At 40.0% G+C, this 26,691-nt stretch overlaps 2 protein-coding genes across 2 annotated transcripts in view; one reads left to right on the top strand and one right to left on the bottom strand.

Moving 5' to 3' along the window:
- Window positions 1–19,287, top strand: part of LRRC17 (leucine rich repeat containing 17) — a 29,664-nt gene extending 10,377 nt beyond the window's left edge. Inside the window, exons 2-4 of the mRNA XM_014452831.2 lie at window positions 3,286–4,192; window positions 13,903–14,058; window positions 18,373–19,287. Of these exons, the coding sequence (XP_014308317.1) occupies window positions 3,421–4,192; window positions 13,903–14,058; window positions 18,373–18,770 (1,326 nt within the window). The 5' untranslated portion in view covers window positions 3,286–3,420 and the 3' untranslated portion in view covers window positions 18,771–19,287. The remainder of the gene's footprint in view (window positions 1–3,285; window positions 4,193–13,902; window positions 14,059–18,372) is intronic.
- FBXL13 (F-box and leucine rich repeat protein 13) overlaps window positions 1–26,691 on the bottom strand; it is a 144,771-nt gene that overhangs the window by 82,957 nt on the left and 35,123 nt on the right. The window contains exons 7-9 of the mRNA XM_006085451.3: window positions 25,116–25,211; window positions 21,803–21,935; window positions 1,054–1,106 (exon numbers count right to left, since the gene is read on the bottom strand). Of these exons, the coding sequence (XP_006085513.3) occupies window positions 1,054–1,106; window positions 21,803–21,935; window positions 25,116–25,211 (282 nt within the window). The remainder of the gene's footprint in view (window positions 1–1,053; window positions 1,107–21,802; window positions 21,936–25,115; window positions 25,212–26,691) is intronic.

The following is a 26,691-nucleotide window of genomic DNA, read 5'->3' as shown; positions in this document are numbered from 1 at the left end:
TCTCTGTGCTTCACATCATCACCTCAGTAAAACTAGCTCTGCCCCACTGTGTATTATAGTGTGTATCCTATTCTAGACGTGTGCTCTATGCTACGACTATCAACAAAATATGAGACACATCTCCTGAACTTTTGGCCTCTTGGGTTGTGGAGGAGGCAGAACCACTGTGATTAGGGCTACCTGGGACAGGAACCCAGAGAGCAGCAGCAAACTCCTCCCTGGGAGTCGGTGATGTCTTGGGAAAGGCGGTGGGGTCTACAGTAAGCCTTAAAGCCTGCCCAGGAGGAAAGCAGCACCTGAGGACTGAGGGAAAGAGTATTCCAATCGAAGAGCACAGCCTGAGCAAAGGTAAAGCAGTGAGCAGCAGCCTGGCGAGCCAGCAAAGAAAGCAAAGCAGCTTGTGGTTGTTTTGTGTGTGCAGGGTTTGGAGCAAGATGAGGCTGGAAAGGGAGGCAGAGGCAAGACCACAGAGGGTCTCCAAGGTACAGTAATTTTAAAGAGCTTTGACTTTATCCAATAATGTAAATGGTGAGTATGTGTATAAATGATGGAAACTGGAAATGAAATAGTCAGATCTGCCTTTTAGAGAGAGTATCAGTGTGCTCACAGGGTGGGAGACAGACTGGAGGTAGAGGAAAGCCTGGAGATGGACCAGGAGAGAGTTGGCTAGGTTCACATGTTCATGCCCATCTTCTTTGGCACTGCCACCTTGAAGACCATGACAATGAGCCTATTGTCTCTGCGGTGTCCCAATTTTTCTGTCTCACATACACATGGCTTTAAATATAAATATAGTTCATGTCTGTGTAATTGTTGAATTGTTTCCACTTTCCAAAGACTCCAATGTTGGACATATATCTACAGGGTTAATAACAGCTTTATATAAGTAGGATAACATTTCTTGCCAATGTTTAACATAGTTTGATTTTTTCCATATTTAATCCTAAATGAGCACACAGGCATATATTTTGGCAACACCTCTGTGTATTAGCACTCCAACAGAGCAAGCCCAAAGCTATGTAAACAACAGTAAAATAAGCTTCTTATACTCACCGTGAGTGTTGAGCAGTCAGAGACATTCAGCTCTTGCAAATTTTTACAGAGGCCTAAATTAAACAAGTGACATATCACTAAACAACATATTACAAATGTTTAAACTTAAAGTTTTTCCATCCTACATTCAATGCGATGTATTCATTAGGACACAAAAACCTTGGCAAGTCTTATTCTAAGTACTGGTTTCTTTTCCCAGAAAAACGATTTCTTTTGGCTTTAAAATTAAAATATATACACATGTTTATTATTGTTTGAGGATTACAGAAGGAAGCAGAAAAGAGAAAAATACTACTTTGTGGAAAACAGCATATATTTAGAGCTTTTGGCTTCAAAGCGCTGATGAAAACCAACCTGCTTTTTTGTGGCATGACTTTTTGTTCATTTTTTGTTGTTGTTTTCTGTTTCCTTTTAACATTTTATTATGAAAAATTTCAAGCATACAAAAATGTTGAGAAAACTAAAGAATGGTACAATAAATATACCCACCACCTAGATGCTACAATTTACATCTCATTGCATTTGCTTTATCACATATCCACTTGTACATCCATCTCTCTATCCCTCAATCCATCTTATGTTTTATGCATTTTAATGTAAGTTGCAGACATCAGCATACTTTCCTCCACATACTCCAGCATGCATATCATAAATAATTCAGCAAGTATAGTAATTAACAAAACATTTATGATATTTTTAGGTTAAATTGACATACAATTTACGATGAATTTCAATTAGAGAAGTGGAGGGTTAGAAAAGCCAAGTGCCTGATTAGCCCTGGGACCAGAGGCAACTGTGCAGCTTATGGTCTTGCAAGGAAGACAAGACATGCACACAGGGCTAGACAGGAACGTGACACACAGTCAACACTCGGGGTTTAGACTGACCGGAAATAAAACTCCAAATCTGAGACAAAAGAGTAGCAGTTAGGAGCAGGAACACCAACAGTACACAGGAGGAATGCTTGAGGCAAAGAAGGGGGAGGACACCCATCAAGAAGGAAAACTCTAGGCTAGGGAGTGATCCTGGCATTCACACGGCCAATGAGTAGAAAACACATCTGCCATTCATAACCACATAGCCCCACAGTAATAACAACAGAAGTGTTGTTAATTATAAATCCATTTTGAGCATTTCTTCATCTGCCAAGAATGGACTATGTCCTAAGTAATAAATGCAAACCAAAACCACTTTCAGGATGAAAAAAATGGAAACCATTCTTTCATATGAAAATGGAGACAATTCTTTAATATGTGCAGATCTTGGAAGTCATCAATAATACTTGCTGGCTAAGGAAAAAAATAGATTGCCTCCCAAATATAATAACTAAGTTTATGAGATTAAGATTTTTATAGAATAGTTACTTGAGAGTAATTCATGCATTCAACAAGTTTTTGCCAAGAATCTGCTTCATGCTAGAAACTCTACAGGTGCCAGAAATACAACAGTGAACAAAATAGACAAAAATCCCTGCCCTGATGAAGTTTACATCCTTGTTTGGGGGGAGGGGGTGGGACGATTATAAACAAAAGAAATATCTGCTTTGACAGATGTGATAAGTGCTCTGGAGAAAAATAAAACAAGAAAGAGGTGGAGAGCAGCCGGGAATGGCAAGGGGTGTGGCTTCCAATACAGCAGAGCCGTGATTGCTGAGAAGGTGACCTTGAGCCAGGGATACCGATACAGTTCAGTCTACCCTGAGCGTTTCTGGAGTCCACATTCAACATGACGTGGTTGGGAGACAGTAAATGAAAGAATAAGCTCAGGGAGACAGCCATTGAGTCCTCTCTTTTTTGCACATCTCAAGGCTGCAAGAGGGAGGAAACCCTTTAATTCCTGAATCCAATGTGCTAATAAACTACAGGTTTCGGTTTTCACAGCGCTAAGCCTAACACTGTGGAGTGCTTCCCCTGGACCAGGCACACACAGGAGCCCGTTTCTTCCTCTCAACAATACTAGAGGTATCTTCAGTCCCATTTTACAGATGCAGAAGGTGAGGTGAAGTCATTAGCCTGAGGTTGCAGAGATGAGCAACTAGGAGGGCCTTGATTCATGCTCAGGGCTCCAACATTTAGCTACTAAACAAGGCAATTGAAGGGTGCAGAGCCTTGTACACCACTGCTCTGCATATGCCTTTATTATCTGGAATGTCTTGCTTTTAAAAAAAACTGCTATTTGTCAATAACGATGCTTACAATGTCCTTAACTAATTTTTTTTCCCCTGCAACCTAGGGATTCTACCATACCTCAGTTGGATCTCTTTGTTCTGATCTGCATTAGTTAAGATTACCCAAACTTGGATTTCAAAGGAATACTTTCATTGTTCCATCTGTCATACCAAGTAATTGGGGCCAGCTGGATGTCAGGATGCGCGTGGTTACCATCATCATCCTGCTTTTCTTTTGTAAAGCCGCTGAGCTCCGCAAGGCAAACCCTAGGGGTGTGAGAAGCCGAGCGAATCCTGGCCGGGTGGGTGGGGGCCGGAGAGGCTCCAGCCCGGTCAAACGCTACGCACCGGGCCTCCCCTGCGAAGTGTACACGTATCTTCATGAGAAATACTTAGATTGTCAAGAAAGAAAGCTAGTTTATGTGCTGCCCGACTGGCCTCACGATTTGCTGCACATGTTGTTAGCAAGAAACAAGATCCGCATATTGAAGAACAGCATGTTTTCCGAGTTCAAAAGGCTGAAAAGCTTGGATCTGCAACAGAATGAGATCTCCAAAATTGAGAGTGAGGCTTTCTTTGGTTTAAACAAACTCACCACGCTCTTACTGCAGCATAACCAGATCAAAGTCTTGACCGAAGAAGTGTTCATTTACACACCTCTCCTGAGCTACCTGCGCCTTTACGACAACCCCTGGCACTGCACCTGTGACATAGAGACGCTCATTTCAATGCTGCAGATCCCAAAAAACCGAAATCTGGGGAACTATGCCAAGTGCGAAAGCCCACAGGAACTAAAAAATAAAAAGCTGCGTCAGATAAAATCAGAAGAGTTGTGTAATGAAGAAGAAAAGGAACAACTGGACCCGAAACCCCAAGTGTCAGGGAGACCTCCAGTTATCAAGCCTGAAATGGACTCTTCTCTTTGCCACATTTACGTGTTTCCCATACAAACACTGGACTGCAAAAGAAAAGGTTTGTAAGTTTCTTTTTCTTAAATTAATTTCAGAAAGAGAGGGAGGGAGGGAGGGAGGGAGGGAGGCAGGGAGGGAGGGAGGAGAGAGAGAGAGAGGGAGAGAGGAACATCAATTGGTTGCCTCCCAAACACACCCCCACTGGGGGTTGAACCTGCAAACTGGGTGTGTGTCCTGATGGGGAATCAGAACCTGCCACCTTTGGGTTCATGGGATGAAGCTCCAACCAGTGGAGCCAACACCGATCAGTGTGTAAAGTTTCTTGCTTTTCCTTTTTCATGGGCAAGTTAAAATGTTCTTTGAATCTTATACCTCATTCCTACACCAAGCCATGCCTTGGAATTTCTGGTGTAACTTCCCCCAGAAATCTTTCTCCAATGACAGTGCTGGAGTCCAAACTCAAGATGGTTGGTGGTTTAGGGGACATTGCAGGAGGGTGGGAGGGACAGCAATTTGGGCCCTAGTTTCGTTCGCTTGCTGAAAGCTGTGGCTGTAAGGAATTCTTTTCATCTTAAATCTGATGTAATTTAATTGATATAGGCAAACCAGTGGGTATGAAAAGCAAGTGCCAAATGCTGTTTACATAACCTGACTTAGCCCACGTGAAGGCAGAACATGGTGTGCATGTGTGGGCAAATGACGACCTCAAGGAGAACCATGTGCAGAGCAGGGCTGGTGCGAGCGCTGTCAGAGGGAGGCCAAGTGGGATGCGGCGATGGTGTAGCTCATAGTTTAGTCTTCAGGTTTAATAAGCACTGGCTAACATCCTGTGTCTTAATTGTCCCCCAGTTACCCAAAATAAAACACAAAAACACGGCGGGAAAAACTAAGTTAAAAGTATTTAATCAAAGAACTATGCGACTAAGGGAATCTTTCCAGAATATTACCTGCTTCCTGAAAATCATTACTGGGTTTTTTATTCTACACAATCTTAGGCTAGTACTGTGCAGGATTTGCACGTACAGGATAAATTCATGTATTAAAACAGAAGGGAGGTTTTAGTAATGCTGCTGACATGTTAGTGAAGACATTCTCAAAGTGTGGTCTCAGAACCGCCGATCTACCCTAGGGTAACAAGCCATAGGACAGTGTCTGTCTCATTTATGCATATGGATTAATAACTTATTTGTAATATTATATTAAAGCCAGATGTCATTGAATTAGGGTCTTGTGGGGCATGGTGTCATTCCTTCCACTTACTTGGGGGCAGGTTTTGCTTTGTTTTGTTTCTTTAAGAACTAAAAGGGAAGGCACAGAACATAGAGACTCTGGCTCCTCTCCAGGGAACCATAGGCTGACGTTAAAGAAACAGGCAACCTGAGCCAGCAGGAAGTTTGTTCATTTGTCAGCGAGGTCATGCTCAAGCCCTGCCCCTTCTGTTGGACTCTGGAAGGTGGCATCTGGTTGGGTCACATCACAGCCATGTGGCCTGGGAATGTTTGCTTACCGTGACACCCTGTGAATTGTATACATTTTGATGCTATAGCAGAGCAATTACAGCATCGTAACCCGGGAGATGCCATTCTGGGGTCCCCTGGATTTAAGAGAGTGTTCATTAATTGAGAACCTCTTTTGTTCCAGGTACTCCACACACAGTCCTGTCCACAGTTGACTACCCATTTACAGTTGAGAAAATGAGCCTCAGGGAGGTCAAGTCACTTGGCCGAGCGAGGTCTTGATCCTGCTGTCTTCTAAAATTATATATTCAAGCAAGCAGCTATATGAACAATGGAAGCATTAGAGAATTCCAGAAAAGTCAGTATACTAGTATGTAGTGCCCCTGTGGCCAGATTGGGTGGAATTTCTCAAATATTGTTATGGTGAGTAGTGCTTCATTCTGAGGAGTGTGTTTTACTAGGGTCTCCTTTGTAGTGCTTAGAAACTTGAACTATATTTTTAAAAACTAGCCAGGTGAGTGTGGCTTAGTGGTTGAGCATCGACCTATGAACCAGGAGGTCACCAATTCCCAGTCAGGGCACATGCCAGGTTGCAGGCTTGATCCCCAGTGGGCGGCGTGTAGGAGGCAGCCAATCAATGATTCTCTCTCATCATTGATGTTTCTATCTCTGTCTCCATCTCCCTTCCTCTCTGAAATCAATACAAATATTTTTAATAAAATAAAATAAAAACTAATTCAAAGCTACTAATCCTAGACTTGGGTTAGAAAAATTACTTGATATTGCTGAGGTTCTATCTTCAAAATAAAGTTAATTTGCACTTGGTGCATCAGGTGGTAAAGAGTAAGTATGTACAGTTCAGTTTATTAATTATCTGAGAAAAAAATGCCAATAACACAAAGTTAAAGACTTCTGTAGCTAGATTACATTTTCATTTAAGAAGAGATAACTTGTTAGGAAATTTGTTTTTTACTGCTTTTTTATTCTTGGGCCTTTCCCACTCCCATGAGCCTATTTCTGCCTTTGTCCTTTTTCCATGATATTTTTGTCTTTCTCTTGGCAAAAACAAACTTACAAAAATACAAATATATTTTTATTGCTTTATTTCCTCCACTTATTGTCTAAATACAATCTTCCATATATGCTCATAAATTCATTCCCCCTGCTTTTAAAATACACATACCATTTACTGAGAAACAATATAAATAAAATTTAATGACATACACAGCATATATAACATAGGGCATTGCACTAAAAGACAACTCAAGTTCCTCCACATGTTAAAAAATACATAAATCAGAAGCTATACTTTTTAGATTTAAAATGTAGATAAAATGAAGAGTAGTTTTGTCTTTTAATATAATCAATATAAATCTATTGATTATTTTTAATTTTTTAGTATATCGTTGATGTCTGTATGTTTAAAGGCAAAGATCTTGTCTATTAAATGCCTTTTGGTGCTGCTTGGCCCAGGGCATGTGCTTTAGATGGATGACAATAACTTAGCTGCTTTCTTTGCGCTGGTAAAGCAGTAATTTAAGTAACCTTTAAAAATCAAAATACATAGGCGTTAAAAATCATGTCTAGACTTCAAGTATGACAATCTGAATATAATTCACTGTAATTTTCCTTATCCCGTTCTATAAATAGGTAATGTGTCAAATGCTGGGAATAATTGTCCTGCCATGTTCGTCTCGAGCTCCCTGCCAGGATGTAGTAATTGCACCACATGTCGGACACTATGCAGGCTCCAAAGAAGCCTGAAACATGCCACCAAGAGTGAAGCTGGCAGTGATGTTAATGAGCCAGAGCTGTCACCTAAGTGCTTGGTGTGCCTAAGACAGCAGCTGCATGCATGACTTCATGTGCTGCTCACAACCTTAAAAGCAATACTATTATCCTCATTTTATAAATGAGGAAACTGAGGTGTCGAGAAGTTAGGTTGTCTTCCTAAGGCCACACAGGCAGTCCCCAACAGTTCCCACGCCATTGCGCCCTATGCAATGTCATCTCTCCCGTCAATGTTCTGGGTACATCTGTTAACCCAGGAAAATTTATAAGAATTTGAACCCTCCTCCTTAGGCTCTATACAGTGTACCATGCACATGGTACCACACAAGGGCCCGAATACAGATCCCCTAGCTCAGGAGTTGTGCCTCTCCCAGCTGACAGATGATGAGTCAGATGGTATGTGTAGGGCCAGTTTGACCACAATATGACCACATAGACCTCAAAGATCACTATTTCTGCCTTAAACATCTGACAGTAAGAAAAATAAATAATAGCTTTATTCACTGGGAGACAGGCACTTTGCCAACAAAAGTTAGTCTTTCAAAGGGAATAAATGTAAGATTAGTTGAAAGGCATGTTTATGCCATATTGAGGTAAATTGATTTGCCAAAAATACATGAAAGTAGCAGTTTTAAAACTGCCTTTTAGCTTCACATTTACCAGAATAATTTACCAGTTTTAAGGATTCATTTTACCTCTAAGATTAGGACTGGGAAGAATTATGCCTATAAATTGTCCCCAGGAGCCTCTGAAGTTAATTACACCACTGGCTTAAACAATAATTAACATTTTTTTATTTGCAATAAACAGGCCCATTTATGTCTCTTTACCCACTACTACTAAGCCTTCAGAGTAGTTCTGACATTGCTGACAACCAAGATAGACTATTAAATGGGAAATTACTTGGAGAAAACTTCCCAGTTTCCTCCTCAAAATCAGCTAGGCTTGGCTGGGGAAGAGGCAAGGCTTGTCAGGGGTGATAATCAAGTAAATATGGTATTTGTTGAGGGTTTACGAAGAATTTCAGGTGGAAGCAATTAACCATGTGGTGTCTGGTCTAGAAATGGAGCGCTGGCCAAATTTGACCTCTGGCCTGGGGAAATTTGTATTTATGTAATCTTTATCAAAACAAACATGCTTACAGCATGGATGGAACTGGAGAGCGTTATGCTAAGCGAAATAAGCCAGTCGGAGAAAGATAAATATCACATGATCTCACTCATATGTGGGATATAATGAACAACATAATTTGATGAACAAGAATAGATCCAGAGACAAATGGTAGGTTGTGTGGGGAGGGGTAGAGAGCAACCAAAGGACTTGTATGCATGCATGTTAGCATAACCAATGGACACAGACACTGGGGTGGTGGAGGCTTGCCTAGAATAAGAATGGCTGGGGGGGGGGGGGGGTCAATTGGGGAAAAAGGAGACATATGTAAAACTGTAGACAATAAAAATAAATAAATAAATAATTTAAAAAGACACGCATGCTTTACACCAATATTTTCAATTCTCATTCAAATTTAAAGCAAAAGAACTAAAGAGCTGTTTATACTCATCAATGCAATAAAATTTTTCTATGATTTTCTAAGCCATACTAGTAAAAGGTTTGGTTTGCAATTCCTGGTATTACTTATGGATCCTGTTTTTACTCATGGCTGCTGCTAACAATGCCAAAGTTGTTTCTGCAATTCATGTTCCTTTTCCAGCATCCACAGGTCTGCCACGTTGCTTAAGCTGGGGTTTCAGGGTGTTCTCATAAACATTTTTTCTACCCATTTATTTGTGGTTAACCCTTGTCCTCCAGTGGTCTCAGATTCAGCCCAGCAGATGTGGGTTCAGTAAGTAAGTCCTGATACAAAGGCTGCTTTCCAGAACCTAGAAGATGCTGACTCTGGTGACAAGGAAGACCTACCGCCTTTAATGGCTTTATGGCGCCTTGGTGAGGACTTGGGCTTTTATTCATAGTGAGTGGAAAGCCACTGCAGGATTCTGCCACCTGGAGGGTGGAAGTCATCTGGGAAAATGACAAAACGGACATGATCTGACTCACAACATTTTAACAGGATCACATCGGTTTAGGATACTGTTGGGATGACCCAGATAAGAGGTGATGGTGGAATGGGCCACTGTGGTAGCAATGGAAGAAGTGAGAAGAGGTGGGATTCCGGATTTCAAACTAAAGCTCTATTCTGTTTTTAAAAGCCTTCTAAGAAGATGTGACAGCCATTCTCAATAGATATTCCAAATGCTAAATGCCAAGAAATTTTCTTTTTTTAATTTATTGGGGTTACATTGGTCAACGTGAACATATATGTTTCAGGTGTGAATTTCTATGTTACAAGATCTGTATATATATATTTTTAATATATTTTATTGATTTTAGAGAGGAAAGGAGAGAGGGAGAGAGAAACATCAATGATGAGAGAGAATCATTGATTGGCTGCCTCCTGCACGCCCCCCACTGGGGGTTGAGCCCACAACCCAGGCATGTGCCCTTGGCCAGAATCGAACCCAGGACCCCTCAGTCCGCAGGCCGACGCTCTATCCATTGAGCCAAACCAGCTAGGCCACAAGATCTGTATATTACACCGTGATGGGCACACGGTGCAAGAAATTATTTCTAATGTCTGTTCTCAATTGTCTCTGTGGTTTCCAATTATCACCAGGATCTCCATCTCCTTGTTTACATGTAGTGCCCAAGAGAGACCATAGCTCTCCAGTTAGGGTCTTGCTGATCCTAAAGGGAGGATTACCCTACTGTTGCACCATTATAATAAGTTTAACTCTTAAAATCTTTCGCCTTTTAGTATGTTGACAGATACAGCTCTAGGTCAAACGGAACCATGTCATATTGGAAGACAGAAATAAGATCACTCCAAATTTTCAAAGTACTTTTATTAGAAGAAGCCTCAATATATAACCTGAATCATTAAACATAACAAACATTAATGAGCTCCTATTATTTACCAAGGGCTAGTTATCTATTGCTGCCTAACTATTCCAAAACTTCCAGGCTTAAAACAACACCCTTTATTATCTCACAGTTTGTGTGGGTCAGGAAACCAGACGTGGTTCAGCCAGGTCCTCTGGTTCATGATCTCTCACAGGGTTGCAATCAAGGTGTTGACCAGGGCTCCGGGCTGTGATCTCATCTGAAGGCTGAACTGGGAAAGGATTCCCTTCCAAGCTTATACGGCTGCTAGCAGAATTTGATTCCTTAAGAGCTGTTGGACTGAGGACCTGAATTCCTTGCCAGCTACTGGCCAGAGGCCACCTTGAATTCCTTGCCATGTGAGCCTCTCCACCATAACAACTTGCATCATCAAAGCCAGCAACAGAGAGTCTGCTAGCGGAGCAAAAGTCACAATTTCTTGTAACCTAATTATGGAAGGGATAGCCCATCACATTTGCTGCATTGTTAGAAGCAAATCACTAGGTTCAACCCATACTCAAGGGGAAGGTTTTACACAAGGGTATGAATAGCAGTAGAGGGGATCATTAGGTGCCATTTTAAAAGGTGTATGCCACATACCATTTATTTATTTATGATATACTAGAGGCCCGGTGCGTGAAATTCATGCACTGGAGGGAGAGGGGGAGTTCCTCAGCCCGGCCTGCGCCCTCTCCAGTCTGGGACCCCTTGGGGGATGTCCGTCTGCCAGATGTCTGTCCTCCCAGGGATCAGGCCTAAGCTGGCAGTCAGACAACCCTCTCGCAGTCCAGGGCTCTCGCAGTCCAGGACGCCCTCTCTCCTTATCACCCACCTGCAGTGGAGGCGAGAGAGGCTTCCACCACCACTGCTGTGCTCACCAGCCATGAGCCCGGCTTCTGGCTGAGTGGTGCTCCCCCTGTGGGAGCGCACTGACCACCAGGGGGCAGCTCCTGCATTGAGTGTCTGCCCCCTGATGGTCAGTGCACACCATAGCGACTGGTCCCTCCTCCGGTCATTCTGCCATTCAGATTTGCATATTAGGGGTTTATTATATAGGATTAGGCATTGTTCTAAGCCTTCCTCATGAAGCTTCCATGGTGAGGAGGGAGTAAGAAATGAAAAAAAAATCACTGAAATGTATACTAGGGTAGTTGATAACTACTGTTGAGAAAAAGCAAGGAATGGTGGTATTATTATTATTATTATTACCCACTTGAAAGCAGGGAGATGTTATTTTAAATATGTACAGAGCCAGAAAGGTCTCATGGCCAACCCAATATATTGACTGACCCCAGTTGCTCCCCTACCCCTATTTCACTCTACATGCCAACCTTGAGGATTCTAAGCAGGTGGAACAACATCAATGAAACAGAAAGGTGCCATGCATAGGCAGCCGAACATAGTGGTTAGAAGCATAGATTCTGGGCGAATATGTTTATGTTTAATTCCTAGGAATGTGACTGTGGGCAAGTTGTGCCTGAGTTTCTTCATCTATAAAAGGATAATATGCCCTGGCTGATGTGGGTCAGTTGGCTGAGTGGCATCCCATGCACCAAAAGTTCACCAGTTCAATTCCCAGTCAGGGCATATGCCCAGGTTGCAGGTTTGATCACTGGTCGGGGTGCAATACAGGAGGCAGCCAATCGATGTTTCTGATCTTTCTCTCTCATCGATGTTTCTATCTCTCTCTCTCCCTCTTCCTTCCTTTCTCTCTCTCAAAAAAAAAATCAATAAAAAATATTTTAAAGGCAATAAAAAATAAAATGATAATAATGCTGCTTAGCTCATAGGGTTCTTGTCATTTAATACTTGTTAGAGAACTTAGAACAGTTCCTACACATAGATACTAAGATCCCATCAAGAAGAGAAAGCAGATTTAACAGAAAAATAAAAAAGGATACTAAAGAAAGAACTACCAATATCATCCCATTAAAGACCATGGATTCTGAGCTGTTAAAAGTGGAGAAAGCCCTGGCCGGTATGCGCAGTTGTTAGAGCTTGGACCCTGTGCATCCAAGGGTCGTGGGCTTGATTCCCAGTCAAGGACAGGTACCTGGGCTGGGTTCAATTCCTGCCCCCAGGTGGGGTGGGTGTGGAAGGCAACCAGTCCATCTGTGTCCCTAATGTGAATGTTTCTCTTTCTCTCTCTCCCTCTCTTCCCCTCCCTCCCTCTTCCACTCTCTCTGAAAAACAATAGAAAAAATATCCTCAGGTGAAGATTAACAACAACAACAACAAAAAAGTGGGAGGTGGGGAGGGAGGGATGAGCCTGAGTCTTTTTGAAAGTAACTATACTATGGATTAAGAAATCATAAATAACAGAGGGATATATATATATATATATATATATATATATATATATATATATATATATATATAAAAAAAAAAATTTGGGAGAATTTATCAACAATTAAATTATTCTGTACCAAAAGGGGCATTATGGATAAATGGCTACCACCTTTCATGCATTTATTTTACTCTACCTAGTTCAAAGCATCTCTACTTATTCAGGAAGTTTTGGGGCCATGCTATTTCTCAAGTATCAATGAATCTGGACATTTTACTTGTTTCTTCTAGTTTCATTTTGTGGGAACAGAAAAGGAACCTGACTTTACTTGCCCTACTTAATTCACCTCTTTCATTTCTGATTTTATTTATTTGGGATAAGATCTCTTCAGAATATTTTCCAAAGGGATAAGAGAAAGGGCAAGCATTATGCTAAAATATAAAATAAACACACTTCATATTTTTAAAAAGCATGGTTTAAAGACAGACATGAAGAGTAGGAGATACACGAGGTGAGCCTTGGTTTCCTATTAACCTATCACCTGGCCTCCTCTTCCAGAGGCGTAGCCTGTGGTAGCAGCAGCAGTCGCGCTGGTGTACCTACTGGTACTATTGTTCCGGCACTGCTGTCCCCTGGGAAGTGTCCGGGAGTGACGGAGCATAAACTAAACCAAAGAATTCAGAGAATAAGTGCGAGATGAGGTGCACAGGCAACAAGTCAGGACAACTCTCTCTCTGGCATGTTAGCATCCAAGAAAAGGAGAAATAAGATAACAGCTTGAGGGTCACCAAGCTGTTTGTTTGATTTTTTAGGGTGGAGAGACCTGAGCTTATTTGTTGGGCTGAGGAGAAGGATAAAATGCATCAAAGAGGCAATAATTTCTAGTAAAAACACAAATAGAAGGTTGGAACTGCTGCGTTTCATTTTAGCTTTTTTTTTTTTTTTTTTTTTTTTTTTAAGCTTCCTGGGTGATTCTATGGGCAGGAGGCCTGAACCCACTGTGGGCTTCCCCTGATGACTGAGCCAGCTGAGCTGTGTTGCCTCTTGTTCCCTTGATTTCTCGCCGCTGCCTTGAGGAAGTTTCTCTGAACAGCTCGGCAATGAGCGGCTCCTTAAGTGTCATGCACTTGGCTCACAGGCCTTGGTAGAATTTGGCACATGCTAAGGCTTCTTCTTTCGGGCGTTCTTTGGTTTTAGCTGAACTCTGTAAGAGCTGATGCTTCAATCACACAGGTGTAAGAATGGTAAGAGCAAAAGGGAGAGGAAGCTTGATAACCTGAATATTATTAATGTTTCCAGAGTTGAAGAAAGTTCCAAACAATATCCCTCCAGATATTGTTAAACTTGACTTGTCGTACAATAAAATCAACCTACTTCGGCCCAAGGAGTTTGAAGATGTTCATGAGCTAAAGAAATTAAACCTTAGCAGCAATGGCATCGAATTCATCGATCCTGGTAAGTTCCACAGACTAGCCCTTTTAACCGGTGACAGGTGTTGTCTATTTTTTCTTCCTATGGCAACATTTATAGTAAATACAATTTAGTTTTCAAAAAACTTTATAATAAGATGTTTGAATTTAAATTAAATGTGATTATTTTAGAATTTGTTTAATTAGAACTTGTTTAGTTAGATTAGATTAGGTTAAAACTTGCTTAGCACTCAGAAATATTTGCAGAAATGTTTTATGAAGTATGTAATACTATATATTACTAAGCAACAGTTGTTTAATTAGTTCAAATAAGTGTTTTTATAGAATACAAAAAAAAGAATATATGGCTAGTGAAATTCTAAATGTGATTTTTAAAGGAAAATTCAGATTTGGCATTTTCTTTGCTATTCATTAAGTTCCAACTTGTTTAAAGTAGGACTTAAAAAAAAACTTGTTGCAAGTAAATTTGAAACAATCTGCTAAGCACCAAGTTCATAAATTAAGATAAAATGTCCTCAAACCAGAGCCAGTCATATTTTATCTAATCCTAGATCAAGATCAGTTCTTCCCATCTTTCAAATCTCTTCTCCATTTTCTAAGCAAGCCTCTGGCAAAAACAAGAGTGGTGAATTACACAATGGATTTAGAAAGAACTGAGAATTGCTGCAATATTAGTCAGATTTGTAACATACATATTCTACGTGCCTTCACAGTGCTATTTCAATTTGAAAAGTCTTATCTATAAAAAACGGCTATTAATACTATTAAAAGTGCAATGTTAATGTCAAACATTGTGAGCACAATTTTCTGCTTTTCTTAATGGTAACTTAATGCCATTAATAGAACATTAAGATTTTAACAAGATAGAAGTGAACATTGAAAATGAATGTTCTAGAACTACACAGGTATATTTTAGTATTAATAACATTGTTTCAAAATATTAAGAAACCATAATTTTTAAACATTTCTCAAGGGAACAACAATACGCTACACTTATATCTAGTCTGTACAGATAATGTAAACTTGGGAGTATCTTTAAATTGTGAGTCAAAGCAATTTTCACTTCACAGTGAGTAAGATTGCTACAGAGACAACTCTTCTCCCAAATGAAGCAATGATCATGCTCATGTGCAGGCCAGCCAAGCCACAGGGTGAAGGACCTGGAGGTGGGGACCTTCTTTTGCTCCAGGAGAACCAAAGACCCTCGAGACAAGCATGCCTTTCCCAGGTCCCTGGGCAAGTGTATAATTTCCTTCTGATCTTGGCTAACCAACTATCAAAAGTATCCACGCAGCCCTAGCCGGTTTGGCTCAGTGGATAGAGTGTTGGCCTGCGAACTGAAGGGTCCTGGGACTGATTCCCATCAAGGGCAACACCTCGGTTGCAGGCTCCATTCCCCAGCCCTAGTAGGGACGAGTGTGGGAGGCAGCCAATTGATGTGTGTCTCTTATATCGATGTTTCTCTGTCTCTCCCCTTCCCTTCCTCTCTCTCTAAAAATCAATGGAAAAATATCCTCGAGTGAGGATTAACAACAATAAAAAAGTACCCATGAAAACAAGTTTTAGAGCTATCTCTAAAAGAGACTTTAAGTTACATTTATTAAAGTAGTGCATAATAATGCAAACAATATTTTAATTGCAATAAAGCTACATTATATAAAGAAAACCGGAGAAAAATAAGAGATGACAACACAGAAATAGATAATAGTACAAAATGGGTTTGTTGTACTTCTAAGGATATTTTCCTCTCATCAGTTATGACGTTCTTATAATTGAGAGGACTCCTTTTCCATCCCTGGGAATTTCTTTCCTGAAGGCCTGTAATGTTGTTCACCCACTGCATTTTCCTTGCTGACACACACTGTACAATGCAGCAGTAGTATTCTTTCTCCTTTGTTCCATTCAATCCCAGGAAAGTATTTTCTATATTAGCAAATGTGTATTGAACACCTACCAAATGCCAACCACTTTTCTTTGTATGTCTTCTGGAACAAAAAAGTATCTCAGCACTTCAAATGATCTAAAGGAGTTTTAAAATAAAAGACCTTCTATATTTTGAGGCCTTTGAAACCCTGCCAAAGTAGGCTTACTTAAGGACTTGTGCTGGTGGATACACAAATGCAGTAAGATCTGCCAGTCTTTAGGAGGTGTGAACGACAATCTCATAAATTACAGATATTATTGTAAAGAAGGGGAAAGAAGACAACCTACTAGGGGTTTTACCTCCCTTAAGAAACAAATGAAAACTAGCTTTTCAACGTGCCTGGATTCAGATGGTTTCAGTAACAACTGTAGTGCTTTCAAAATAAAATCTAGGAATGTTTACACATGCTTTCAATCTGAAGGGCTGACTTGTTTTAAGAAAAGTAAATTGTTGAGATCATTGACTCACAAATGTTAGCAAATAGAAAAAAAATGCAGTATCTTCAGAACAAAGATTACAAGAGCTGACCTTTTGCTCCTTTCTACCGCCTGCTCTCCCCACCCCACACCCCCAATTATTTGCTTTGTACTAAAATAGAGTTATTTTTGAGGGGGGATTATGGGTGTTGTCTGAGAACAAATGATATGAAAATGCTTGATGGTATTAGTATGAGGACATGTTTTCCAAATTCAAAATAAGAACACTTTATGCTCTAACAAGAGTATTTTAAAACAGCAATAAGAAAATGTTTGAAATCAATGCGAAATATTTGAAATTGGGATTGAACTATAAATCTTAGGGTCAGTCCACATCAACTAAAATAGGGATAATCTAGGTTTGAATTTGTTTACTTTAAAAAAAAAATAAAGCTTCTTGTTGTCTTATTTTGTGTTATGTCTGATATTTGTTTTAAGTATCCATTCCCCAGCAGAATTAAATACATCTGATTCAAAGCTGATAGCTACCCAGTACTATAGTCTGCCAAAACACAACCAGATGTTTTCAAAATGTTGATAAAATTGTTTTGTTTTTAGACTCTACAGAAATATCTACAGGAATATAATTCCCTCCCTCTAACCTGGGAAAAGGCTGTTTTTTTCACATTTTTCAGCGTTTACTGATATCCCAGGGAGCTTTCAAATCATCACCAGACACAATTTCATGTTTTATGCATTTATAATATATGCATTTGTCTTACATTTGAAATATTTTCCTAATTCATGCTGATTTTGTGGCATCTTTCCAGTGAGCATAAAAATACACATGAGCCCAAAATACATCTTTTAGAAAGCTAACTTAAAACTGATTTTAAGCATATAAAATATTGTGTTCTAGTCCATTTAATCCAAGGGAAAGCTTTGTTTGAGTAAAAATATATTTTAGCACTTCTCATTTGGATGCATGTACTGTTAGGAAAATACAATTAAAACCAAAATGCCCCTGTTCCATGCTTCCATGTCTCTGGATCCACTCCGTTCATCTGTTTATTTTGTTCATTGGAAGGCAGGGGAGAGTGGGTGGGTGGGAGGTAATCAACCAAAGACCTCGTATGCATTTATGCATAACTTATGGATGCAAACAACGGGGAGGTGAGGGCCTGGGGTGGGGGGCAGGGATGGGCTGGAGGGGGTTGATGGGGGAAAAAGGGAACATATGTAATACTTTCAACAATAAAGATTAAAAATAAATAAATAATTGGGGGGGAGGGGACACCACAAAATGTTCTCCCAACACAGAAATCCTCTCCACAAAAATAGTAGAGAAAGAAAAAAGCATTAAACCAGACAGCGATGCATATCACAGGCAATCCCCTAAGAGATTGCAAAGACAGGAAAACTCACATTTTGCATAGCCGAGCAGATACAATCCAATGCATACCTGTGTCAGGATAAGTGACAGCTAGTCCTCGAGTAAGAGGACTTGACAGCAGCATTTGTCACACACAGTTAATCCTAACTTCACCTGGTGATTGAGGTGACCAACTGTGTTAGTGAATGGGCTTTATCAAGAGGAAAACAAACTTTTATCTTTATGACAAGAGGTAGTTTTGCAACGTGGAGCAAGGCTCCTACCCTCCCACAGAAACTGGGAGAGAGGGGTGCTATCTTTCTCGATGATTACATTTCAAGGAGGGGGGCTCCAGGTCCTTGAGAAAGACATTCTGACTCATAAAACTGACAAGAGCCCTTAGTCTTCTAAAGGATATGTACACACTTCAAAGAGAGGAGAAAGTACTTAGCATTACAAGTTTTCTGGAGTATGTGCTCTGAGAAAAAGGAGGGGATAAAATATTTTCTTTTCCACAGGATAAATTAAGTCTCTTATTTTTTAACATATGTGTTCTTATAAACAGCATACAATTGCATTTAACCCAATAAATTACTCATTGGTTTAATAAATATTTTCTGTTTCTAGCTGCTTTTTTAGGACTCACACATTTAGAAGAGTTAGATTTATCGAACAACAGCCTGCAAAACTTTGACTATGGAGTATTAGAAGACTTGTATTTTTTGAAACTCTTGTGGCTCAGAGATAACCCTTGGAGATGTGACTACAACATCCACTACCTCTACTACTGGTTGAAGCACCACTACAACGTCCACTATAGCGGCCTGGAATGCAAAACACCCGAAGAATACAAGGGGTGGTCGGTGGGAAAATACGTTCGGAGTTACTACGAAGAATGTCCCAAAGACAAATTGCCAGCATACCCTGAAACATTTGACCAGGATACAGAAGAGGATGAGTGGGAAAAAATACATAGGGAGCACGCAGCAAAGAAGCAAAGTGTAAGAATCACTATAGTGGGATAATCTAGAGATTCTTCTAGTTGCAACTAGTTATGTATTTGCTGTACTGGTGTCAAAAAAACCCACATGTTTACATTTTGATTAACTGTGTTGCCTATTTATGCAGGGTTATCCAACTAAAGGAAGGTTTCTTTAATTATTTTTTATTATTAGAGTAATCAAGGAGATAAATACTCTCATCCTGTTTGCCTGCCTTTTTGCAGAACAGCCTTTGATGATGATTCCAAACCAGTAGCCTGCGGAAGATGGCTTCTAATGACATTAGAATTTCATAATGTCCTGTTGTAAATGTTTTTACTGCTTTTTAAAAATAATTTTTAAAATGTTCATTTTTACATGCCTTTTGATAGCTGTACAGACATATCTAAACACCATCAAAATGAAAAGATACAAATGCTTGGTAATAATAAAATGTCATTCTCTCCCCTCCGTCCTCACCCCGTCCCCACCCCCACCTGTTTTCAATAAGTCAGCTTATACATTGAATAAATTTCCATTTCTGGTTCTTGTGCATTCCAAATCCTCAGCTACTCTTCGTTGATTCTTGCAAAACTGTCAAGCTAGACCTGAAGGAGAATTGTCACAAGCAACAGTAGAGAATCCGAGAATCATGTTGGAGGCAGGTCAGAAAATGAGGAGGAGCTGCAGAGGGTGTGAATCATGAGCCCCCGAAGAGGTGTCAATACAGCGAAAATGAAAACAGAGCTGGTTTTTCAATAGCATTCAGACTAGGAAGCCATCTGTTAAGGGGAAGGGGCTGAGCCCTTCCTGCTAAACTGATCGTTCAAGGAGCATAAAACAAAGGATGAAATTCGGATTCAGGGCAGGAGTTGGGAGAAAGCAGAAACAAAAAAGAAAAAGTTATATCAAAGGAAATGAGAGAAGGCTGGTGCCTAAGGGGCCCTATCATTTGGGTTTGCAGGTTAAAATTAACTCACCGAGAGCAACAGATCCCCCCCCCCCCCCAAAATAAGGAGGAAATACCTGGAACCTGACCCATCAGTTTGTATTTTTTAAAAATCTTTATTGTTGAAGGGATTGCATATGTTCTCCCCTCCCCTCGCCATTGACCTCCGCTAGCCCACCAACACCCCGCACCCCGAGCCAGTTTGCATTTTAATAGTCAGCTGTACTATTAGAAAGAAAAGTAAAATGAAAGAAATATGTACATATTCCTAAAAGTCCCACTCTTTCCTTTTTATACAGATTTCTTACTCACATGGAGTTGAATACATTTTTATTTCTCATATCAAGATACTCCTAAAATGTTTATCAACTGGTCTTATTTGATACTTGCACCAATTCCCAAAACACAGGAAATGGGATAGGACAAATAGTAATGAGCATTTCTTAAGTACCTGCTAGATGCCAGACACTATATAAGAGCTTCACATATTCTATTTCTAATTCATAAAAGAGTCCTCTGAGATAGGTAATATTATCTGCCTTTTCTAATGAGAAACACAAGGCTTAGGTAACTTGGACAAAGTCACAGTGCTGACAGGTGGCAGAGCTAGGATTCAGGTCCACCTAAGCCAGTGGTTCTCAACCTGTGGGTCGCGCCCTCTTTGGAGGTCGAACGACCCTTTCACAGGGGTCGCCTAAGACCATCCTGCATATCAGATATTTACATTACGATTCATAACAGTAACAACATTACAGTTATGAAGTAGCAACGAAAATAATTTTATGGTTGGGTCACAACATGAGGAACTGTATTTAAAGGGCCAGAAGGTTGAGAACCACTGAAAGCCCTTTCTGCTGTGCAGGACTGCAGAGTGCGCTTTTTATTGTTTTATTACAGTTGAAATCCAATATTATTTTTTATTAGTTCCAGGTGTACAGTACAGTGGTCAGACAGTCATAAACTGCACAAAGTGTTCCCCCTGATATTTCCAGTACCCACCTGGCACAGTGCATAGTTATTAGAACACTAGAGGCCCAATGCACAAAATTCGTACAAGAGTAGGCCTTCCTTCCCCTGGCTGCCGGCACCGGCTTCCCTCGCAGCCCCGGTTTCATCCGGAAGGTCGTCCAGTCTAATCAGCATATTACACTTTTATTATTATAGATTATTGACTATATTCCCTATGCTGTGCTTTCCTTCCCAATAATTATTTTGGGAAGTAAAATACAGTTGATAACCAATCTGTACTTCTTAATCCCTTCACCTTTTTCACTGAGTCCCTCAAGCCCCCTCCCCTCTGGCAACCATCAGTCTGTTCTCTGTATCTATGAATCTGTATTTGTTTTGTTTGTTCATTTATATCGTTCTTTAGGTTTTACATATAAGTGAAATCGTCTGGCATATCTGTCTTTCTCGTCTGACTTATTTCACTTAGCACACTATCCTCTAGTTCCATTCAGGCTGTCACAAATAGTAAGATTTCATTCTTTTCTTTGGCCGAGTAATTATTTCATTGTGTAAGGGGGTTAATGGGGTGGGCGGGGGAAGAGCAGGAAAGGGGACTTCTGTAATACTTTCAACAATAAAGATAAATTAAAAGATAATAATGATAAAATAATTTGGTAGATCTATAAGTATTGGCATGAAAATATTCCTAAGAGACAAAGGAAAATATAAACTAATATGGCCTCTTTCATGTTAAAAATTTTAACTGTCTTTTTAGTCACATATATGTAAATACATATTTTAAAAAACAGAAAATATAAGATTGAGTATCTTTTAGTAAGTGTATGAGGTTGAGAGAAATTTTGCTTTTACTATATATTGTTAGAACTTTTAAAATGAGACTATGTTCTTCTACTATTTATGTTAGGAGATAAATTGATAATATATAGATAAACACATGCTAGACACACAAAAAAAGTGATCAATTAGAATAGAGAAAGAACCAACTCCTAGGATATACAATCCAGTAAGAGCTGACTACATTATAAGCTTCTTATACTCTTGTAATGGGCATTCTTATGGCCTAAGACTGCAACCGAGGTCTCCATTTTCTTTTTACTTTTCTTTACATTTGTTTAATTAAAATACAAGAAAGCAAAACAGTTGCAATTAACATACTTACTGACAAATCGCAAAGTTTTCAATCGGAGAGGACAACCACGAAAATTCAAGCGCAGCACATTGAGACGCCACCGTTGCAGAGTATGCACTACATATTTATCCATGAGTGTATGTTTTACTGAGGAAAAATCAATCTAAAAAGGATAAACAGATGATATCAAGAAATGAAAAGATCTTAGGCATATAAAATTTTTAAATATTTTTAAAGCATCAAGGACTAAAACATTTTTGATAATATCACTCATTTGGGGGCCTTTTGTTCTTGCTGTTTTTCATGGTCATTCCTAGGTTTAATTACAAACAAATTCAAAATGTCCGGTCCAGGTCAACAGCTGTGAGGGTTGGCAGCCTCACATCCACCCAACCCGATCAGTTATCTTGGAGTGGACTGGACACCCCCATCATCTCAAGTGAGCCCCAGGCTGCCCTCCCCCACTTCAGTAGCAATGCAATCTGGGTTAATATTTCTGCCTTTTGTTTTATGAGCACAGACTATATGCTGGGTCCTTGACCACAGGAAAGACAATTTAGAGTGTGCGGTTATAATGACCTATTCGTAAGTCATAATTTGGACGTTATTCTAGAGAAAAGAATCGCCTGAATGGACCTGGCTGATTGTACGTAAAATTGAAGAGCACAGAGGTGTATGTGAGTTCTGAGTGGCCAGGGCTAGTTGATAAACAATAACATTGATAACATAGTATTAATAGTATTTTTCAGTTGAAAGGGTAAGTTTATAAACATTCAAATTTTTGCCTTCTCAACAAAGCAATTCTTAGTGCTAAAATGCTTGTTATAGTTGTGCCACATTTGAGCATTCACAAATAAAGGCAAAAAAGGAATTGAACATGAAAGGCAACATAGAATTGTGGAAAGGGAAATTTGCTGAACATAATGAAACTTAAATTCCTATCCTGGCTTTGTTATTCATGGCCATGTGCTCATATATGCTCCATCTACCCAGTGAGGTCTCTAAGTAGAAGTGCTGTTTTTTCCTGCCAGGCTTCTGAAGTATTTGTCTTCATATTAATATTGTACATATTCTTTCTCTTCCAGACCATTTGAATTATTTTTTTTTCTTCTTTAAAGTTTTTCCAAAGGAAAAAAGTAACACCCCAATCTGTCACTAAGTAAGAGATTTATTAATATATATATTATTAATTTCAGACAGGGAGAGAGAGATAGAAACATCAATGATGAAAGAATCATTGATTGGCTGCCTCCTGCTCGCCCCCTACTGGGGATCATATGCCCTGAGCAGGAATAGAAACATGAGGTGACTCCTGGTTCATAGTTGATGCTCAACACTGAGCCACACGGGCTGGGGGAGATTTCTTACTTTAAACCCCACTTTACTTTGATTCTCTGAGTGTGGTTCTAGGACCAGCAGCATCAGCATCGTCCAGGAACCTGTTGGAAATGAAAACTGTCAAGCCCCACGCCAGACCTACTGAGACTCTGTGGGTGGCAATCGGCAATTTGTTTTAACAATCCCTTCAGATGATCCTGAGACATGCTTAAGTTTGAGAGTAACTGCCTTAAACTAAAAATAAATTTAAGACAGGAATACTTAATTTGTTAGCCATTATGGGTTACCCAAGACAGAAGCTCATTTTCTTCTTGCCATTGTGGCACAAGGTAAGAGCACAACAGTACAGCCAAGCAATGGAATGGAATGGTGACTTATCAAACTAGAGCCTCGGACATGTTGTCAACTCCTGCTGGTTTTTTGTGTAAGTTTTAGAGTTGCTGCAGAGTGGCCCTGGCCTTTTATTCATAGGTGAGTCGAAGCACATGATATCATTAGTCCTCCAATCATCAGCCGTCAGAATGCAGTGGCAAAGTCAGCTATTGATTGAACTTTAGGCAACAGAGGAAATGTTGCCGCTGCAAAATTGATGGATGGCATACATGATCATAGTTGTTGAGATTAAAGCATCATCCATGAAACAGAATAGAGAATCATCGGAGATAATACATGATTATTTTTGGTTGTTGGCTGAGACCTCTCGCCAATGTCTTTTTGGACTGAGAAACGCAGGCATGTTCTAAGTTACAAGAACAGTACAAAAGTAGTAGGATGGGAAGGGTACAGAGGTACCGGCCTAGAAAGTCCATATCAGAAAATGCCTAGGTGGATGCGTGTCTGTATGCGTGCAAACACACGGAGAATATTGAACAAGCTTTGTTTCCGTGTTGTGTATTTTAGCCTTATTTCATGCTCAGTTGTTTTTTTCCTTTGTGCCATATTAAGGGCTGCTTTGTTATACTTTTGAACAAATAATATAGTTGATATTTATTTCATGCTCCTTACATACGGGCTCTACACTCAGAACTTTACTTGCATCGTTTTCATTTATCTCTGCAGCATCCTGAGTTAGGCACTGGTAAGCCTCACAGGTACAATAGAACTTTGTATCAATCCAAAAATAATATTCAATTTATTCCTACCATTTAAATTAGAAAAAAACTAATAATGTATCTCTTAAAATAACATTGCCTTTTTTTTCTCATCTTTCAGGCTCCTCATGCCTGCACAAGAGAAATAAGTGCACCTACTCTTGGTGGCCACATAGAGGAGAGAGGAAGGAAGGCAGTCACTACTGCATTTGGCTTATAGCAGTCCATTCTCTTTTAAGGACTAAAATACGGTCATGCACCATATAATGAATGATATTTTAGTCAATGGTGGACCCCATGTGCGAAGGTGGTTGCATAAGATTATAATGGAGCTGAAAATTTTCTATCACCTGGTGACGTCGTAGCCATTGTCACATCGTGGTGTTAACACATTACTCACATGTTTATGGTGATGCTGGTGTAAACAAGCCAACTGTGCTGCCAGTCATATAAAAGTATAGAACATGCAGTTACACACAGGACATAATACTTGATCATAAGTGACTATGTTACTGGTTTAGGTACTTATTACATATCATTATTTTAGTGTGTACTCCTACTTACACACACAAAAAGTTCACTGTAAAACAGGGTGCTGTGTTACGCCAGGCAGCAGCCTCACACATCTCATGTTTGCCACATCTTTTAATTGCATCATTTTCTCTTGTGCTTGATTTAATCTCATGTTGTTTTGTATAGTAACATGCTGTACAAGCTTGCAGCCAAGGAGCAATAGGTTATACCAGATAGCCTGGGTGTGTAGTAGGCTATACCATCCAGGTTTGTGTAAACGCATGCACTCGATGAGGTTCACACAATGACAAAACCACCTAGCGACACCTTTCTCGGACATATCCCCATGTGTTCAGCAGCACATGACAGTAAAGACACAGCTTCAGGTAGTGACTACTTACATGATTCCACAATGTGCTATTTTGTATCATTGCCATCCAGGCATGACAAACTTGACCAAAAATTATCATATCTTTTAAATTGAGGTTGGAGAAAATCTAAACACAAAGGAAAGAAATATGTCATTTTGAAAAATATGAATTTTGATGTAACTCTTCCACTTAGCATTTTTTGCTATTAATAATAATAATGTAATCCATACATCGCAGAAGCAGGGATCTAAGTGCTGGAACTTTATCTGAAGATAGGAATTTTATCTAAAGCACCATAACTTGCCCTAGCTGGTTTGGCTCAGTGGCTAGAGCGTCGGCCTATGGACTGAAGGGTCCTGGATTCGATTCCGGTCAAGGGCACATGATGGCTTAATCCCCAGTCGGGGACATGCAGGAGGCAGCTGATCAATGATTCTCTCTCATCACTGATGTTTCTATCTCTCTCTCCCTCTCCTTTCCTCTCTGAAATCAATGAAAAAATATATTTAAAAAACAAAACACAAGGTGGAACAAAACATCAGAGAATACTAATATTCTAAAACTAGAGAGTGTCCTAAATTCTGGTAATTATTCAGGAAGAAAGTATAGATATTAATTAACTATAAGTTTTATTAAGGTAAATGTACATACTAAATTGGTGTAAGGGTTGCCTAAGAACAACTTAGAGAAAGAGAAAGGCAGGAAGCAATGCCCTAAGGGCTGCACACTGTAAGAGAACTCATTAAGATCTAGTAAGCTCCACTTGTATGCATGCATATAAGCATAACCAATGGACACAAGACACTTGGGGGTAGGGGAGGCCAGGGGAAGGTCAAGGGGAGAAAAAAAAAGGAGACATATGTAATACTCTTTGTAATACTTTAAGCAATAAAACAAAATTTAAAAAAAAAAGACCTATTAAGCTCCAACACACGAAGTAGACAGGAGAACTTCGAGCACAGCTGCTCTGGGTGGACCGAGCCTTTATTTCCTGGACCTTTATTCCCGAATCGCCACTGCCCCTCGGAAGGTCATGAGCTCAGTTTCCTAAGGCTGCTGTAACCAATGACCACAAACTGGGTGGCTTCATACAACAAAAACCTATTCTCTCACAGTTCTGACGTCTAGACGTGTGAGATCACAGCGTTGGCAGGGCCATCCTCCTGAAGGCACAGCAGAGTGTCCTTGTTTCTTCCTAGCTTCTGGTGGTCGCTGGCTTTCCTTGGCTTGTAGCTACTTCGCTCCAACCCTTGCCTCTGTCATCATGTGGTCTTCATTCCTCCTGGGTGGGTTTGAATCTCCCTCTCCTGTCTCTTATAAAAACACTGGTCATTGGACTTAGGACCCACCCTCTTCCAGGGTGACCCCATCTTAGCTAATTACATCTGCAATGATCCTATTTCCAAATAAAATCACATCCTGAGGTTCTGGTGACTAGTAGACATGAATTTGGGGAGGATATTATTCAACTCAGTTCAGTGACCGAACTCCTCTGAGTCTGTTTCATCAGCAAAAGGAGGCTCTAGGATGAGATGATCTCTCAAGGCTTCCGCCGTACCTAAAAGCTTATAATTACTATTGTGACTCATGACCAAATGGTTAAAAC

The sequence above is a fragment of the Myotis lucifugus genome, unplaced genomic scaffold, assembly GCF_000147115.1.
Source record: "Myotis lucifugus unplaced genomic scaffold, Myoluc2.0 scaffold_18, whole genome shotgun sequence".
In the NCBI taxonomy this organism is placed as follows: domain Eukaryota; kingdom Metazoa; phylum Chordata; class Mammalia; order Chiroptera; family Vespertilionidae; genus Myotis; species Myotis lucifugus.
This window is presented reverse-complemented; position numbering and strand designations above follow the sequence as displayed.